General features: G+C 41.5%; 1 protein-coding gene across 4 annotated transcripts in view; it reads left to right on the plus strand.

The window, feature by feature from the left end:
* The window catches only part of LOC117263415 (vacuole membrane protein 1-like), a 99,466-nt gene that overhangs the window by 76,376 nt on the left and 2,740 nt on the right, over positions 1–20,350 (plus strand). For 2 of the 4 annotated variants that reach the window (XM_033636736.2, XM_078172331.1), the window contains one exon: positions 19,072–20,265. In XM_033636736.2, coding sequence (XP_033492627.1) covers positions 19,072–19,348 — 277 coding nt within the window. In that variant the 3' untranslated portion in view covers positions 19,349–20,265. Of the gene's footprint in view, positions 1–19,071; positions 20,266–20,350 lie in introns of those variants that run through there. The other 2 variants (XM_078172332.1, XM_033636728.2) reach the window with 2 other exon arrangements.

A 20,350-nucleotide genomic window follows, 5' to 3' on the forward strand; every position in this document is an offset into this window, starting at 1 on the left:
TGAATGTGTCTCCATTCACTTAACATTACCCTAAAACTGTGAAGCAGCACTATCACAACATCCTCATCTTGTACACAACTCTCTCCATTGCTTTTGAAGCTGACCGGGACCCTGCAGGCGGGTCTTCTAGGTTCGCTTTTTCATTTGTGCTCGCCATAGTGTATTTGACTTGCACGCAGATCAGCTTGTTGTGCTACCCTCAGCACCTGTTGCAAATATCCTATGGCTAAAAGTTTTTGGGCAGCTCTTGGTTGTGCCATTATACGTGACCAATGAAAATGTTCAGTCGCATTTGCCAGATTTTTACTCACACTCTGGATGTGAAATGTGAAATATCTCAACTTCTGGCTCTGCACCTTAAAATGATTGCTCTCAGTAATCCATCACCTTGATTGAGTCAGCCACTCTCTGTGTCTTGTATTAAGCTTGACAAATCCCTCAGACTCGTGTGTCAAGGGAGGTCTATCACTGTCAAGCTCTCGGGGAGTAAGCCATTGAGATGCAGAAAGGAAGAGCTGAGACCTGAAAAGGTTATCCAGTAAAAACCGGTGCACGTCTCCATGAGAATGCACCCATTTCCATGCGAGTCCATCTCTAAGGCGGGAGTCCATTACCAGCACAATGGGCTTGCAGATGGCTGTTTCTGGCCACACAAGGCTGTCGGCATTAGAGGATCACAGCAGGCGGCCCTGCTCAGAGGGAGGCCAGGGGAGAGTCACAGGTCAGGACAGGGCAGCCGGGGGTTGTAAGAGACACTCACTGGGTCATACTGGAACTTTCCACATCACAATCAGAATTTTCATGATATTATAATCAGGGTAAAGACAGACTCCAGTTGTTTTAGCTGCTGTGTAAAACCTTAACTTGGTACTGTAATACTCCTTTTCCACCAAAATTAGTGCGTGTTTGTGGGTTTTTTAAATGTGGGAAAACCTGCTAAAATTAGGCAATAGACTCTTTTCCCGTTGCCAGAAGACAAGAACCATGAGTATGGCTACTCAACGTTATTTTTACATAGCGGGTCTATTTATTTTTCTCTGCATGCAGCTCTGTGGCTCTGCAACAGGCTAAAACTACACAGAACTGTATAAAAAAATAGCCTGTTTAAAAATTTAAACCTCATTGTACCAGATGAAATGCAAGGCAGCAGAGCAATCTTGTATGTTTTTACATTTCACATTAAAATACATTATTCAGTACCAGTTAATATAGCCTACACTTTCCAAACCCTTCAAAACCAACTGCATTATCACTTGTTAAAACTCAATACACAAACAGTGGAGCTGAGGCAAACACATGCTGCAAAGACGGGGTCTGTGTAGCAAGCAAAACACCCCACACCGCTTTGTCTACGTGACTCAAATCGTCCGTGCCCCATGTATTTTGGCCATAACTCAGACCTTTGAAGCCTCATGTTAGCTTCAGTCAGGAGGACAAGGAGGGATGATTTCACCAAGCAAACCTGTTTCAGCAGTTATATGTCCACCTGACTGTAGTTTTGAGACAGACTTGCAAAATCAAGAACCTGACCTTTAATGTAAAACATGTTTCTTCTAATGTTCCTGTTTCTTGCTTATCTGGAGGTCACCACACATTTTTCTGGATGTTAACTATCAGCTCAAGTGAAGTTGGTTCACTGGAGAAGTGAAATTGCTGAGAACCACGCAAACTATTCTGGGTTTTCATGGTAGTGCAGTTATTTGTGTGCGTGTAAAAAGTACTGGAGTTAGGGGTGAAAAGTCTGTTGCTACTTGTTTCCACTGAATTTCACTCATCTTAAACACACACCCCAGCTCATATAGAAACTAGGTTTGTATGGTTTCATACTGAATGTGAGGTTGTCTGAGTTAAAGGTAACTGTGGCCCTATCCTGTAAGAGTTGAAAGTCACCTAACAGGGAGGGATTTTTTTGAGCTCCTTGTGTCACCACATCAGTCTTTGTGAAGCAAAATGCACCAATTTGGGGCAAAGGTTTTTCGTCATCAATATGTATTTTCTGTGTAACAAAATGACAAGACAAATATGAAGTGAAGTGCAGTTCATGCAAAAGCTTTCCAGCTTACGTTACTTTGCATCAGGTTGGCCGAAGGTTATTAAAAAGTCTTGTTGTCTTAAGTACATTCAGATTAGATGGTTCTTCTTTTAGTCACGTCCCCACAAGAATCCTTGGCGTTTGCGCCACAGGAAACATTTTAAAAGGAGCTAACAGACTTATAATGTACCATCATTTCCTCTGTAATATCTATTTTATATTGCTGTAAAAACATTCACAAATTTCTCCTTCAAACAACTGTATTTATTCAAGTTTCACGCCAAAAACAAAATTTTACAAGATTAGTTTGAACACATCATGAGAATGTTATAATTTACCTTGCCCATTGCTCATTTTTACTGAATAGAGCTTCAAAGTACCATATACAGTAATTCAATGCAACCTCCGTCAGCGGGTAGATCCAGCCACCTGCTGCTAACAGCTAATGTTAACTAGCTCCCCTCAACACGGATTTGTCGCTCACAGTGTAGCATTATCAGCGAAACAACAGGTTTTTTCTCTGACATGTCAACAGTCAGTACGTTTACATGCACAGTTATATAGTTGATACACAGTTTAATTGGACTACTGTCCTCATCCCAGTAAACGGGAGGGGAATCGATTTATTGACCGAAGTATGTCCGACTCCTCTAAGATAGGTAGCGATACGCCCGATTTCACCTTGTTAGTATTAGACCTTTTCTGGTTGACCTAGTGCGTCAAAGACAAACAAGTTAGCTACAGTTAGCTAGCGGAAAACTGGTACCATGGTGGACAACTTTACAGCTCTGCACATTTTGTCCGTCCAAAAATGGCTCTGGATGTAGATTTCACCATGTTATCGGCTTCTTTTTCTGTTACATATTTAATGCTATTTGACTTCTGCCCAGGGCAGAAACTGTGGAGCATGTGCAGAGCGCCAAGACCAGTTTAGGTTTGACTTGGACTAACATGTTAACATGTATTTTAAAAGTCCAATTTTAGGTGGACTAACACAATAAATCGATTTTCTTTCGATAATGTCATGTAAACGTACTAAGTGAATTTGTTGTGAATGTCGTCTTATTTGCGAATAGGCTGATGGCAGTCAAAAGGCGAATATCGGCTGATCCAGATGTTCGACCAATAAACTGGTGCAACCCTAGACACAACACCTGTATGTGCACAGTGCCTATTTTTTCACCACTCTATGCATTTAGATCGTGCAGTAAGTCTACTGTTAAACTAAGTCTTGCTAGCCAGTCTGCTCATGAGTTTATTTTTTCGGTGCAGAGCAGTATGCACGGACAGTATCATCAGTGTCATCTTACCTCACTGTTCATTTTGAATTTACATCATTGTGTTTACTTGAGTAAATTTTCACTTTTGGTGTGTATTTCCATCACAAGTTTGAGCTAAAACTTGTAGCCACCCTGTACATGTAGTGATGTATGACCTCTTCGCAGACTGAAGCTATCCTCTTGTAGAAGAATGGTAAAGTGTGTATGTATTTCTTAAACTATTAACACCCCTGTCACATCACTGATCTTATAAATAGCCCTGTTTGAGCCATTATGAGCAAAGTCTTCCCCTTAACCCAATCTGCCAGAAGAGAGCACTTTCGATCCTATTAGTCACCGGGTGCTTCGGTCACCTGAGAAGCACCCTGACAAAGATGGCATTGATCAGCGCTTCCATGGCCTGCCCTTCTCTCCTCAAACACGGTCAGACGCCTCACTTAGGATGACGGGATCGGAGGCAAACAGGGCCAGACAGTGGGAGTGAGGGATATAGCGGCAGGTCGCGGCCGACTCTTTTTATACAGCATCGTTAAGTTTAATGCGAGGCCTGGCGGGGCATCTCCCCCACTTCAATTCTGATTACCTTGGCCCACGAGCTCTGACAGAAATACAGAGGCAGTAACAGTCAGAGAGACGTTTGAGTCTGAGCCAAAAGGTCTTACCACAGCCATTTAGAATAATATTCAATCGCTCAAGAAGACTTATTGTTCAGATCGTGTTCTGTAGACTTATTTCCGCAGTTAACAGCACAATGAGGGACTCAGAAGGGATACACAAAGATGTGAATGTAATTGTAGCTTTGATGAGTAAGTGTGTGTGAGAGAAAGAGACAAAGAGAGGGAGAGGTCAGATGTGTGTTCCAGGTCTGGTGTCATATTATGTGCCTCTCAGGCACAGTGTGTGTGTCCCGGGACTTTATTCATCCCTGATTCATTTGTTTTGGTCCCCGGTCTCACACTCTGCGCCACACTACACATCAGATCATTCCTACACATGCTGTGCCAAGGCTATGAAATTACTAATGTATTTATTCACCAGGATGGCAACTGGCTTGTATGTTGTTTTAGGAAACAGTTCTCCATTGATTCATTTTTAGAGCAGCACGTTTATCACGGGAGCACAGCCCAACCTTGAGCTCTTAATCAGCGTCGTCCACTGAAGTGTATTGTTTTGTGAATCCAGTGAACATCGTAGTGTGTGCTGTAAATTCACCAGCTGTCATGAATGTATGTGTGTTTGTCTGTGTTGTGTGAGAGGAGTCATCCCAGACAGGACCTGACTCAGAGGCCAGCTGGGCAGCCAGGCTGGGACCCCTCTCCCTTCCCACCCTGCCTCCACCACACCTCAGTCAAAACAGACATGTTGTCACCATAGAAAATAGAATGCATAGAAAGGATATTGAAGTGTTTGCCATGGTTGTTAGACGAGTGCAAAAGAGCATGGTGATTGTTGTTAGCTGTTGGGGTTACGACACACAGGAGTGGGGACATGAAGTGTGTCACACTCAGTAGTTTGAGAACTCAGTTATTGCCTTTTCTTACACCATTTTCCTGACCCCCTTCATAATCAATCTGCAGTTTTTTAAGTGTTAATGGTTCAGTAAATATGTTCAGTAAACGGAATCAGTATTGGGAAGTAAAAAGTGGTCACAGAATATCTCTAGAACACAGCTAGATTTATCTAAAGTAGGTTGGGAAAATGATGGACAACACTTACACAAGGGCGCAGTGGTTCTAAGAAATACAGCATTCTATTTCTATATGAATTTAAAAAGTTTCACTGTGACTCTGCCTGGTGTTCTGCTCTACCTGTGCCCAGAGTATGCTCTTCACTGTGAGAGTATGTTGCTCTGAATAACTGAATGGTATGAATATCCCAACAACACTCACAATGAACAGAAGAGCTACAAAAATATAAAACTATTATGTGGCAGCTAGTGGCAATATTGTACCTTGTGAGTGTGCAGGAAACCCTGAACAATATTGAACACATATTCGGTTTGGTCAAAATAAATCCTTAATACACACAGTAAGAATATGCTCATCAGCATGGTGTTTATCCCTGTGGTCTCTCTCATCCTCTCAGCTGAGCAGCGCTTCTCACTCATTCTTTGAAGGCAGTAACGTTACATTATGTTTCAACAAACATGCAATTAACTTTTTGAAAACATACTACTCCACTGCTTGTTGTCATTACTGCAAAATCTCACCTCCATAAGTTCGCAACTTGTCGCAAGTCAGTTGGTTGATACGGAAGTTTATCTGGAAGTTAGCCTGCTACAACAACCTGGTCTCAATCCCAACCTGTCAAATCCTGATGCTTGGCCAGTGGCCCATGGTGTTAGACACCAATGGACAGAGGCATCCTCAGCAGCAGTATGAGATGCACTGGGCTGCACTACCGTAGTGTAAAGAGCGAGAAAGTCCAAGTGTCAAAAACACAGTCAAACAAACGCTGGACTTTCACCCTCGAGTCTGCTGTTTGTGTCCCATGTGAAACCAAAACTCAATTGAGGTCTATTGATAACGACGTAGTGTGCCACTATGTGTAGTATAATATGCATGTGACTTACGTGACATAACCTTAGTAACAAACATTTTTATTTTACGCCAAAGTGTACAAAAAGTTTTGTTTTTTGTTTTGTGTTTTTACATTCAAAGATGATTTTATAAAAGACTGTATGCATTTAATAGGCAGAAACCGTACATTTCATGTATAGAGGAAGTTTATTTTGAAAAGACAGAATGCATGTAATGAGCGACCATTGAAACATCATCCATGAGCGTCCAAAACTAACGCAAGGGGCTACATAGTGCCTAATGTGACGAGTTGGGAGTCAGAATGTGTCCGCTATGACAGTTGCAGTGGCGGCAGCACAGACAAAAATGGCCTCCTGCTGCGATGATTTGAATGGGAATGTTTGTTCTACTCTGATTCTATTTCTATGGTTGTCCCCCATTGGCCAGAGTCACAGCAGTGACAAGTATTTGAGAGAGACAGTGAGGAGGGTTGTTTGTGATAATTCTTCCCGTAAATATGCTCGGTGTTGTCCAGTCGTGGCTCATCCGTGTTTGGCCTCAGCCTAAAAAAAAACGAGGCAATCATAAATCTTAATTATGAGGGGGTTATGTTTTATTTGTTTTATCCCAGACACATAAATCATTTGCTTATTATTTTATTTCTCCAAACTTCAAAGATTCACCACTGCGAACACAATTTATTACTTTTACTAAATCTGAGGACCAGACCGCTTTGGGATCTTAAATCACATTGACACAGGGTAACAGTTTTATTGGAAAATAATGTAGTATTTTGCTTTTTGCTCGCCTTTTCAGTGTTGCTCCAGCACATTAAGATGTACTGTAGCATACTGTCTGTCACACAGATATCAGGGACTTTCACTTGTCTGCATTCGGTGGCTCCTAACCACAATCTCTGCAGCATGTAAACTTAAATGCAAGGCTGTACTGTGTGTACAAATGATTAGGGAGTAAATCATTTAGCTATATACAGTACAGGCCAAAAGTTTGGACACACCTTCTCATTCAATGCGTTTTCTTTATTTTCATGACTGTTTACATTGTAGATTCTCACTGAAGGCATCAAAACTATGAATGAACACGTGGAGTTATGTACTTAACAAAAAAAGGTGAAATAACTGAAAACATGTTTTATATTCTAGTTTCTTCAAAATAGCCACCCTTTGCTCTGATTACTGCTTTGCACACTCTTGGCATTCTCTCCATGAGCTTCAAGAGGTAGTCACCTGAAATGGTTTCCACTTCACAGGTGTGCCTTATCAGGGTTAATTAGTGGAATTTCTTGCTTCATCAATGGGGTTGGGACCATCAGTTGTGTTGTGCAGAAGTCAGGTTAATACACAGTCGACAGCCCTATTGGACAACTGTTAAAATTCATATTATGGCAAGAACCAATCAGCTAACTAAAGAAAAACGAGTGGCCATCATTACTTTAAGAAATGAAGGTCAGTCAGTCCGGAAAATTGCAAAAACTTTAAATGTGTCCCCAAGTGGAGTCGCAAATACCATCAAGCGCTACAACGAAACTGGCACACATGAGGACCGACCCAGGAAAGGAAGACCAAGAGTCACCTCTGCTTCTGAGGATAAGTTCATCCGAGTCACCAGCCTCAGAAATCGCAAGTTAACAGCAGCTCAGATCAGAGACCACATGAATGCCACACAGAGTTCTAGCAGCAGACCCATCTCTAGAACAACTGTTAAGAGGAGACTGCGCCAATCAGGCCTTCATGGTCAAATAGCTGCTAGGAAACCACTGCTAAGGAGAGGCAACAAGCAGAAGAGATTTGTTTGGGCCAAGAAACACAAGGAATGAACATTAGACCAGTGGAAATCTGTGCTTTGGTCTGATGAGTCCAAATTTGAGATCTTTGGTTCCAACCGCCGTGTCTTTGTGAGACGCAGAAAAGGTGAACGGATGGATTTCACATGCCTGGTTCCCACTGTGAAGCATGGAGGAGGAGGTGTGATGGTGTGGGGGTGTTTTGCTGGTGACACTGTTGGGGATTTATTCAAAATTGAAGGCACACTGAACCAGCATGGCTACCATAGCATCCTGCAGCGACATGCCATCCCATCCGGTTTGCGTTTAGTTGGACGATCATTTATTTTTCAACAGGACAATGACCCCAAACACACCTCCAGGCTGTGTAAGGGCTATTTGACCAAGAAGGAGAGTGATGGAGTGCTGCGGCAGATGACCTGGCCTCCACAGTCACCGGACCTGAACCCAATCGAGATGGTTTGGGGTGAGCTGGACCGCAGAGTGAAGGCAAAGGGGCCAACAAGTGCTAAACACCTCTGGGAACTCCTTCAAGACTGTTGGAAAACCATTTCAGGTGACTACCTCTTGAAGCTCATGGAGAGAATGCCAAGAGTGTGCAAAGCAGTAATCAGAGCAAAGGGTGGCTATTTTGAAGAAACTAGAATATAAAACATGTTTTCAGTTATTTCACCTTTTTTTGTTAAGTACATAACTCCACATGTGTTCATTCATAGTTTTGATGCCTTCAGTGAGAATCTACAATGTAAATAGTCATGAAAATAAAGAAAACGCATTGAATGAGAAGGTGTGTCCAAACTTTTGGCCTGTACTGTATAATCACTGTGGGCAAATTGACAATGTTTTCCTTATGTCATGTACAAATTTTGTTACAAAAACGGTCTTTAAGCTCAATTCTTCTTTGTTGTTTTGTAAAGCAGTCACTTATAGAGCCGCCAAAGTAGAACGTAAAGCGGAAAATATATACAGCATGTTGTGGTTTGTAACAGGTAGGTAGTAACCTATGTGGTTGTCTGAGCAGCACGTCACAGTGTATATGAACCACACAGACTGCATAAACTCCACATTGTACTGTACACTAGAAAAAGTCCCTCACACACTCTTGTGCTCTAACCTGCTGTGTTGGATTAGTGACATATACATTGCAGCAGAGTCGAGCTTCAAACAGTCTCAAGTTCTCATTTATTCAAGTGCCATTAATTTTCCGCCCTGTGACCTTGTTTCTTTGGTGTGTTTCTGCCCCTCACATTTATTTAAGGTGTCGTAATGTGTTCATTTAACCCCTCTTGTGTGGTTCTGACTTGTGAAAATGTTCCTATTTGGGACAGATAAAGCGTAAATTTAAAATACAGTAGGTGTGGTTATTGTGAGGTGTTCATTTGGAAAGAGGTGTTGTCTTATAGGAAACAGTGACTATGTTAACATGCACGCTAATATTCCACTATTATTCCGAATATGACAATACGGGTCATGTAAACAGCATATTCTGAATAAAGCATTTTCTGATTAAGACATCTGGAATATCCAGATGTTATTCAGGTTTTAGGAGCATTCTTTGGACATGTAGCGCATCTGGAATATGCATCTCAAACAGGATTTTTACTGTAGTTTGCGCCACACTGTCTCTTTCCTGTTTACAGTCAGCTATCTGCATTGTACACAAACCAACTCGCCAACAGTTTGCAGGGCTGGGGTAGAGATGCCCAAAAGAAAAGCCCACATTTCTGGCCAGTAGGAGAAATACACCTATTTGTAAATGTTATGAAAGACTTGCCAATTTTTTTCAAAAAGGTTGTTGAAGGAACAAAAGAGGATGATTGTGTTCGTACCTTTGAAAAGTGCGCCACCAGCGGAGAACTTTGAAATAATCCAATTTTGATTCAAAGACGTAAAATGGCATTGGTGGCTCCAGCTGTGTTACTTATTTTGACTTGATAAACAACATGTAAATCGGAGAATGCACAACTGCATATTTGTCTAACTTATGTTGGATTACTTTATTGTAATGTTTTGCACTATGCTATTTAAGTATCTGCCATTTTCCGTGAGAGGCTGTGACTTGATTTCCATTAATTTATAGATTAATACATGATGTGCTTTTTGCAGACTGAAATAAATGAACGGTTTAATTTCACTTTCACTGCACTTGACGTTCTGCTGCTCCGTCTGTGCCCAGAATACATTCTGCACTCCGCACTGAATAACGGAAAGGTGTATGCATATATATATATATATATATATATATATATATATATATATATATATATGTTCCAACAGGGCTCCTGATGAATGATGCAGCTCCAAAAATACAAAATCAAAATACATATGGTGCCATGTGTTTTTATTGTGGCAGGCCACCACAAATAAATGCACGTGTGGGAAATCCTGCCATGAAAACAGCCTAGTAGTTGTTGTTGTTGTTTTTTTCAGAATAAGGGCAAAATCAGAATATTTTGTGTGTAAACATAGTCAGTGTCGCCATAGATCCCACAGAGTGGCCATTCCTCCAAGCATCACGGGATCTATGGAGCTTACTGAGTGGTTAATGATCAACCTGTTGAAGAAGGTTTAGGAACCTAAATAGTAATAACTTTTACAGCCAACACAGAATGTATTTTTAAAAGAGTAATGAAGCCTCTGTATCTTATCTGGAAATTACCAATATAAGCAAGAACATTTTGGACACTGTTTACGGAAGTCTTGTTGATAGTGTTTTAACTTTTAACCCGTGTGTTGTGTCCAGAATTACAAACATGCCCAGTAAAATGATTGGGGAAAAGCAGAAACAACTGGGATGTACAGATAAAATGCAGGTGAAACAAAAGCTTGACATATTAACAACCAAGAACTTTTATTAGTTTAAGTATTTAATTATTATTAGATTCCACAAAGCAGCCATTCTCCCAAGTATGACATCCCAGGATGGATGTGCACCCAGCGATGCCCTACTCCTCTTCCTTTTCTCCTGTTCTTCCATCTCCCCCTCTATTTCCAGCCTGCCTGTCTCTGCCACTCTATGACTTGTCTGGATGTGTCTCCAGTCACATCTGACTCATTGAACAACCCTCTCTCCCCATTGAGAGGGTCCAGGCCTGGTTACACAGTGACCCAGTACACACCTCCACACCCAGTGGGCACCTGAACCCGGGGGGTCGTAGGGGCCTGGAGGGCTGTTTTATGTAGCTGTCTGGGAAGTGAGAGGAATAATAGACTGCTATAATTGGTGCCCCCTGATTTCCTGGCAGCACTGCGGTCACCCAAGAGGATAGCATGTGTCCGAGCTCGTGTGTGCATGTGTGTGTGCTGGCTGACACAGATGGCTGTGTGGAGCGGGGATGTGATAAACACGCTGGGCAGGGGGATCTCCGTCCAGGAGTGGGCTCCATGCTTTAGTGGTGAAGTCATTGGGAAAAAGCCCGGTTGAACTGGAGGAGGAACAGACACACACACACACACACACACACACACACACACAGATATTACCTTACAACATTTGCACGTGAATCCAAATTTTCCTCACACACTCCTCCTCCCATAACTCCATTATTTAATTATTCTGACACTTTGTAAAATCAGATTGGATCAGTAGTTATTCATGAAGCCACGAGCTGATAAAAGGAGTTAGTGTTTTGCACAGAGATGGTGCAGAGGTCAGTACCTCAGGTCAGTGCGCTGCCTAACCACAGTGTGCGTGTGCGTCTTGCAGCGTCTGTGCTGTTATGTTAGGTGTGAACTGTGGCCCTGTGGAGCATTGGGTAACACAAGCGATTGCCTAAGCCAGTTGTTGTGATGATGTCGTAACCAGTTGGACCTGGCCGGGGTTTGGCTGTCATGTGAGCCCTTGTTCTCTATCATCCCCTGTGTGGGACGTTAGGGCACGTGTGTGTGTGGGTGTGTGTGAGAGAGTGTGTGTACGCACTTTTGGGGTTTCATTAGCATGAAGAATTGTGAGTGCCATTGGAGGTGGCAGCCTTCAGAAGGGGCAGACGTGTCAAAGGTCTCCTGACTCACAGCCTGTGGAATTCAGGTTTCACAAAACTATCAGAGGACGCCGAAACACGCTCTGTGAACGGCAGCAGGAAATGATAGTTCATTAAAAAATGAGAGGCTGACATGGCACTCACGGATTAACCCTTTAACAGCAATAAAGAGGCTGCAGGAAGCGAAGAGATGTGGGGTTTTCCCTCATTATCTCCTTGTTTTATGAAAGCTTATCTCATGTCTTTCCTGATTATTCTTCAAGTTAGCTTCTTTTCCTGGTTTACAGGCACTGGTGTCTGACTGGTAAAAGATATATGACTTATATTCAAGGCTAGAAGAACTTTACCGCAAAAATACACATTTCCATCCCTCATGAGACCAAATGTGCAGCTTTTTGTTCCTAATTGTAATAATGTAATTGTAGTTTCATTGTCGATTTAACTGTCAATTATTTTGCCAATGAATCAATTAATAGTTTTAGTCTATAAAATGTCAGAAAATGTTTCCCAAAGCCCAGGATGACATCCTCACATATCTTGTTTTGTCCACAAGCCAAAATATATTCAGTTTACTGTCACAAAGGAGTAAAGAAACCAGAAATATCACATTTAAGAAGCTGGAATCACAGACTTTTTTTCTTTAAAAATATTCAAACTGATTAATTGATTATCAAATTTGTTTGTGATTAATACACTAGTACTAATTGATTAATCGTCACAGCTCTACTGTACACTCTGCAGCCCAGCAACACTCCCCAAAGATACAAATACTTTAATTTTCTTTGTTTGAAAAATGAGGCAAAAGTAAGTGACTGTAGTGACTTTCCATGACAGATATTCAAAATATCAACCATTACTCCAAATCATAACAAGTCTTGGTTACAAATGCAAATTCTCCGTACTCATATTTGGAAGCCTGGGCCATGTGTATAAATATACCACTAGTGGCCTGAACATTGCTGGCATATCTAAGTGCAGAGCAAAAAAGCTTGCTAAATTCTGCTCTGTTTCTGCTGTTATAGGCAGCTTGGCTGTATGGAGGAGAAGATGCTATGTATTTCCATGAGTGACCAGTATTGTCTTCTTGACCCCTTTTGTATTTGATTCCCTGCCATATTTAATGTAATTGGTGGAATCAAATAAAGAATTCAAATGTGTGTGTGTGTGTGTGTGTGTGTGTGTGTGTGTGTGTGTGTGTGTGTAGGTGTGTAAGTGTGGAAACTTATCAGCTCTCCTCTCAAACCCAGAATATCTGCTCACCTTATAAAATCAGTACCTTTTTTGGTTTGATGCTCTGATCTAACACTTTGATTGTAACGTCCACCACTCGGGGCAGCTCTGTTGAATTCCAGTGAGCACGCTGATGTAAATTGTGAAACACTTTTGTCCTATTCATATGTTTATCTTGCACAGACGTACTGTGTGACCGCACTGAGAATGAACTGAGGAGAAAAAAAAATGGAAAAAGTGATGGGTCAGATGGCTTTGAAGGACGGTGGTGGTGCTGTGGTTTGTCCTGTATCTCTGAGCGAGAGCTGTTCAGAAATATTGATCAAACTGTGTTTGAGTTTGTTCTTGGATGAAGTGGTATTCCCCTAAAGCAGTTATTTTACATACTGTAATGGCACAATGTGCAACAGAGTGTGTGGACAGGAAATGTCAATTGTCTGTCTGTTCTATTTGAACTTAACATATATCAGGGATACAAGCAGTTTTAACAACAAACAAAACAACTCCTCCACACACATTACACACATTACAGTCAGATATGTTAAACTTTTTATTCATTTCTTGAAATATTAATGTTACAAGTTCACTTTTTAGCTTCTGTTTTCACATTCAGTGCAACATTAAAGTAGGACTTTTATTTTGACAAAATTAAAGATATTTACACCATAAATTGATGGAGAAAGGACACAAATTGGTGCACAGAATTTCACCAGAATGCAGGACAGTAGTGTGCTGTGGTTTCTTCTGTGTAACTGAGCAAGAGCTGTACAAAAATACTGATCAAACTATACTGTTTGGTCACTTTGAATTTATGCTTGGATGAAGTGGTATTCCCCTAAAGATCAGTTATTTTGCACACTGTAATGTCAGAAGCTTCAGAAAGTGTGTGTGGACATACGGCGTGGAAATGTCAGTTTTCTGTCTGTTTTCTGTTTTATTTGAGCTCATAGTGTATACAAAGCATCACACACATCATTTACAGTACAGTCAGTCATGTTGAACATTTCAAACATGTTAATTTGTTCAAATATCTTTGTTACAACTTTGCATTTTAGCTTCTGTTTACATATAGGTGTAGATTTCCACATGTCTCCCTCAACTTTTAGAACATCTCCAACTGTCCAAGAAAAACATGAAGGTAGCACAGGACTTATATTTTGACAAAATAAAAGACATTAACACCATAAAGTGATGCATAAAAGGCACAAATTGGTGCACAGCAAGTCACCAGAATGCAGGACGGTGGTATGCTGTGGTTTCTCCTGTATCTCTGAGCGAGAGCTGTTCATGTTCAAAAATATTGATTAAACTATGTTTGGTCACTTTGTGGTGTTCCCACAAAACACTGTTATTTTGCATACTGTAATGGCACCAGCTTGAACAAAAAAAAGTCTTAACAAAGAGTGGGTATGGACAGGAAATGTCAATTTTCTGTCAGCTTTCTATTTTATTTGAACGTATTATATATTCAAAGCATCACACACATAATTCACAGTACAGTCAGTCATACTGAACATTTTAAACATGTTCATTTCAAGACCTTTGTTACAGCTTTGCATTTTAGCGTCTGTTTACACATAGGTGTAGATCTTCATGGGAGATGCAGGGGACACGTCTCCCTCAATATTTAGAACATGTACATTTGTCCAAGAAAAACAAAACTAGCAGAGGACTTTAATTTTGACAGAATAAAAGACATTAACACCATGAATTGATACAGAAAAGACACAAATTGGTGCACAGCAAGTCACCAGAATGCAGGACGGTGGTGGTGCTGTGGTTTGTCCTGTGTTTCTGAGAAAGGGCTGTTCATGTTCAAAAATATTGATCAAACTACGTTTGGTCACTTTGTGGTGTTCCCACAAAATACTGTTATTTTGCATACTGTAATGGCACCAGCTTGAACAACGAAAAAAGGTGTAACAGAGTGTATGGACAGGAAATGTCAATTTTCTGTCTGTTTTCTAATTTATTTGAACTTATATATTCAAACCATCACGCACATCACATACAGTACAGTCAGTCATGCTGAACATTTTAAACATGTTTATATCTTTGTTACAGCTTTGTATTTTAGCTTCTGTTTACACATAGGTGTAGATTTCCATGGGAGACGCAGGGGACACGTCTCCCTCAATATTTAGTACATGTTCATTTGTCTAAGAAAAACATGAAAGCAGCAGAGGACTTATATTTTGACAAAATTAAAGACATTACCACCATAAATTGATGCAGAAAAGGCACAAATTGGTGCACAGAAATTCACCAGAATGCAGGGTGGTGATGTGCTGTGGTTTGTCCTGTGTGTCTGAGCGAGAGCTGTCCCAAAATATTGATCAAACTATGTTTGGTCATTTTGAATTTATGCTTGAATGAAGTGGTATTCCCCTAAAGATCAGTTATTTTGCATACTGTAATGTCACAGGCTTTAACAAAAAAAGTAACAGAAAGCGTGTATAGATGAGAAATGTCAGTTTTTTGTCTGTTTTATTTGAGCTCATCGTGCATACAAAGCATCACACACATCACTTACAGAACAGTCAGTCATGCTGAACATTTAAACATGTTCATTTCTTTAAATATCTTTGTTACAGCTTTACATTTTAGCTTCCGCAAAGTCGTACATGTGGATTTTGTGGGGAACTTATGGGACATGTCCCCCTCAATATTTAGAACATGTGCATTTGCCTCCCCCAACCACAATAAAAGCATGAAACTAGCAGAGGACTTATATTTTGACAAAATTAAGTACATTTACATCATAAAATGATAAAAGCTATGAAATAGTGCATAAAAATTCACCAGAATGCAGGAAATTAAGTGTTAGATGCTGGTGCAGGACCCCCAAACCCCCATTTCATATGTGTCCCCCAGTTTTGAAACGAAACCTACGCCTTTGTGTGTATATATATTACACCTAATTAATTCATGACTGTCCTTTTGGCATAAGAGAGATTTACTTTTGACGTTTTTAAAAATACATTTATTGATTCATTTACTGACTGAGTCAAAATGACTTGAGCCACGATCTTTTATTCCTAATATCTAGAACGTCACCTATTTGAAGCTGATTAAAAGGTTAATCATCACACACTCCTCTTACGTTTCAGAATATGTGCATGTTTATAAAAACACCTACAGTGTTGATAATAAGTCACATATAATTACTGGCAATCATTTTTCTAGCTGCAGTGAAGCTTCTGCTTTTTTGCTCAACTTCTGTAAGTAATTCAATCAGTTGGAGAGCAACTGTTATAAAGTTTGATAGGATCCACATATGCAGGCTTTTATGGTTGTAACATTTTAAGACTTTTCATTACTGTTATAATTATCCTTTTCTTACTATCCCATATTTTACTCTCCAGAGGAAGAAAGTAAGAAGAGTCATATTTAATAGATCTGCTCGGACTTACTGCAACCTTTATTTTAATGCTTGGCAAAGAATAAGTTATGTACATTTATATTTTTAGATGCAGAGCCACTAAAGGAGGATTATGATACATAAAACATAGAAGTGTTGCTTATATTTATTAATATACAGCATTGTTTAAAGTGAAAATCCACAGTTGGATTCTCCGCATGACTGCCTTTTTAAATAAATGATGAAAATAGGACAAAAACTATAAATGTGAGCATAAGTTTAGCAGATTTATGTCATGGCTGTTTCAGGTTATTTAATAAAATTATGCATTAGTAGTTCTTTATTTTATGTATTTAAAAACTTAAGTATCAGAGCTAACTTCTCTTCCACAGGACTACTTTTAGATTTTTTAGTAAATTATGCTCACAGTCAATTGATGTTTTTTTTGTAGTAAATGAGCCTTTGTAGTTAAAACAGAAATTTAGCTTTTTGAGCATAAAGATTTTACTAGACTTTTTCTTTTTTTTTAAAAAAAAAAAGTTTTGTTCAAACAGATTCATTTCTATGTTTCTGGAGGCCACAGTGTTTAAGAGACTCACTTAGAAAAAAAAAAGATGCAAGTGGGGAGTTTTCTGTTAGTCTGACTTAAAGCAGAGGATTTTAACAAACCAGTTGTTAATGTTTGTTCAGTAGCTGCTGAGTAAATAGCTCAGGCTTATTGTTTGCCAAATTACATCTTATGGCTGTTGTAAATTTCAGCTTCTTGTGTTTTTCTCCCCCGCCTCGCCTCAACTCAGGAAGGACTCAGTAAACCAAGAATTTCTGAGCTTTTCTTTAACATCAAAATTTTACAACAGCTACAGCACAACAAAATGCCATGTATCGCCTACATTTAACACATGCTCAAGTTACAGAAATTTCCAAGTTTTAAATCTCAGACTTAGAAAGATATCTTCTTTCAGGTACTCACGGGCAAGTTATGAACACACCTACAGCAGCAATTCTTAAATCCAACCATTTCACAACACCTTTCTGCAGCAAGTGAAAATATATTCCCAAAAAGGACAAAGTCACCAGATTTTTTAATGGCACACACCAGGAGACGGTGCTGGCACTGAGGCATTAAAAACTTGTTTTAGACTGCTAGCTTTGAGCTTCTTTGTTGGTGGATTTGCCCAGGCTCATGACTCAGTGTTGCTCATCGTGTAGGAGATGATTCGCCCGCCATTTCTGAAAACCTCTCACTCTTTGTCCTCGCCTGTTGGCTTTTATCTGCTGAACTTGTGTATTTCCCCCTGTATCTATTCTCATATTTACACCCAGGTTGTGTTCATTTTTTAATTAGTTTTGTTTCTGCGTTGTGGAGATGTTGGGATTTTTTTGTGATGTGGGGGATGGGAACAGGAGAGGCTTTGTTTCCCTCCAAAAAAAAAAAAAAAAAAGCTTGATTTTTGATACCATTTTCTATTGTGTAATTTAAAGCCATCTGTTAGACTTCCTGTCTGCTTTGCCCATTCACATGTATCCATTACCTGGTATAAAGTTAATCATTACAATAAGGCTTCCTTGTTATAAACTCATTTAACTTTTTCTTTTTTTTGTTTCGCACCATAACATGATAGGTGTGGAGGTGTGGAGGGACGGAAATGACTTGCCTCCCTCAGAGAAAGTTATCGGCTATAAACTCAACCGTATGTGACACGGCTGCCCACGCAAACCTGCCTTAAAAATTCTTTGATGTGTCTTTGATGATGCCTCCCCGACGTGAACATAAGTGGAGCATAAGGAATGTTTTTGAAACAATAGCTGAGGATGTAATTGACTGTGCATAGCCACAGAAGAGAATAAGTGAAGGTCTTTAGTATGTATTTGTTTAGTGATTAATCACTAACTCCAGCCTAGGGATGGGCCACTGATTCGCTATTCTAGGGCATTCTCTGCAGTCTCTCGCGTCTTTTTTTTTCTTTGAGTGTGTGCAAGAGGGAGTGGGGTGGGGGGGGGGGTTCGGTAGTATGCTTGTAGTTGGTGGCTAAATCTTGTAAAGGGTTTCCTAATATGGGCCGTCTTACAGAAGCGCCCTCCCTCTGTGGGCCATCCCCCCCAGATCTCAGCCAGTGATGACACAGCTCGGGTACGACTCACTTCCTCATTAATTGGCTGAAACCAGTTCTTACAGGAACCGCCTGTGATAAATGTGAGAGTTCTGAGAAGTCATTCATTTCTCCTCGCTGCAGCGGCAGAGGAGGCACTGCAGGGGAGTTGAACGAGTTCACCGATGTGTGTGTGTGAGTGCGAGCGAGAGCGGCGTATGTTTGTGAGAGGAGAGGAGAGGAGAGCAGAGGAGAGCAGAGCGGGAGAATGTGACTACTGCTGCTGCTGCTGCTGCTGCCGCCGCTGTATGAGGACCAGCCAACTTTATTTTGAATTATTTTTTGTTTTATTTTTTATTTATTTTTTATTTTTAGCAGCGCTGTTTTCTAAAGCCGTGGTACAGTCTGTACTTTTTTCTGTGTGTGTGTATGTGTGTGTTTATGTGTGGGGATGAGCTGGGATCGTTGCTCTCTCCGTCTTTCTCTCTTCTCCGAGAGAGGAAGCAGGGGAGACCGACACTGTACAGGACATAGGACAGCATGCCTCCCTTTGTTGCTGCCCTTGGGCTGGTGAGTAACAATGATGTGACGTGATTTGTGCCCCCCCACCCCCCACCCCCCACCCCACCCCCTCCTCTTCCTCCCCTCCATACCTCCCTCCCTCCCTCCTCTCTCTTTCTCTTCTTCCTTCCCTCCCTCTTTCCCTCCTTTTCCTCTCTTCCTCTCCCCCCTCCTCCTCTTCTCTCTCTTTCTCTCTCTCTGTTGGTTGAGGCAGAGCTGTTCCACTGCTGGGTGCGGCACTGCAGAAGCCCTTCAGGGAGTACTTGGAGGCCCAGAGGGCCAAGCTGCACCATCACGCCGGAGAGGGGATCCCGACTGTAAGTACAGGGGGGCCTCACAGCTTCTATTCATTCACGTGTGCGCGCCAAGAAAAGAATGCAGCCCCCTTACTTTTGCCTCTTTCACTCCTTCTCCCTCCACTTTTTTTGTGTGTGTGCGTGTGTGTGTGTCCCTTTCTTCTCTTTATCCAACCCCACCTTTTATATCTCTGACCCCATTTTCTCTCACCCTCTTTACCCTCAGCTCATTTTTTTTTCCCTTTAAACTTAATTTCATGTTTATAACCTGTAGTGTTAGAGTAGATTACAGAGGCTTGTTTAGGGCCAGAATGACAGAGTAGGTTAGCGCTGCACTGGGCGGGCTGGAGGGGAGGGAGGAGAAAGAGGGGAGGAGGGGGAGGAGGAGAAGGAGGAGGAGGGGGAGGAGAGGGGCCAGTGTGGGGTCTGGCTCCACTCGCTGTATTGAACTGTACTACTGTAGCGCGGGGCGTGCTGACTCATGCTCCATCTTACCAATTGGGAGTGTGTGTGTGAGTGTGGTCACTCCCCTACGTGTCACACACACACACACACTTGCACTCGGTGCCCCGCCTGAACCCAGCACTGACTGTAGACCGGGGCGGGGGCCCCCCCCCCCTCCTCCGCCAGTGACAATCCATCAAAACCCCCCTGTCTAGAACAAAAAGAGCCAGTTGTAGCCTATTTCTCTTTCAAAGCTTTCCCCCTCTCCTTCCCTCTTTCTCTCTCTTAAGTGATTCATTGAAATTTTTCTGTTTTTTATGCGCTTACGAGGAAGGAGGAGGAAAAAAAAGGATAAACTTTGAGTTGCACAAGGACAGATTAAGGCATTTCTAGAACAATGTTCCTTTTTTCTTGTAACTTGAGCCTCCTGCAGTTACAGGAGAGAAGCGAGAGGCAATTTAACTTGGTGGAGGCAGGCTGCAGGCTGGGGTCAGTGGGGGCGTTTAGGAGGGAGGACGGCGGGGGCTGCCGCGTGTTTTATTACCCCTGATCTCTATCTGTCCTGCACATGGAGCTGGATCCCCACCTAGCCTACAGCATCAGGAGCAGAGGGGAGAGCAGGGTGTGGGGTGAAGGGGGTGAAGGGAGGGGGGGTGGGGGTGGAGGTGGTGGTGTTGGGGGGGGGGGGGGGCCTCAACTAAACTGACCGAGCTCCTCTCTCCTCTCTTTCTCTCTGTTCTTGCTGTGGTTCCT

This window comes from Epinephelus lanceolatus, chromosome 11 (assembly GCF_041903045.1).
Source record: "Epinephelus lanceolatus isolate andai-2023 chromosome 11, ASM4190304v1, whole genome shotgun sequence".
Classification (NCBI taxonomy): Eukaryota; Metazoa; Chordata; class Actinopteri; order Perciformes; family Serranidae; genus Epinephelus; species Epinephelus lanceolatus.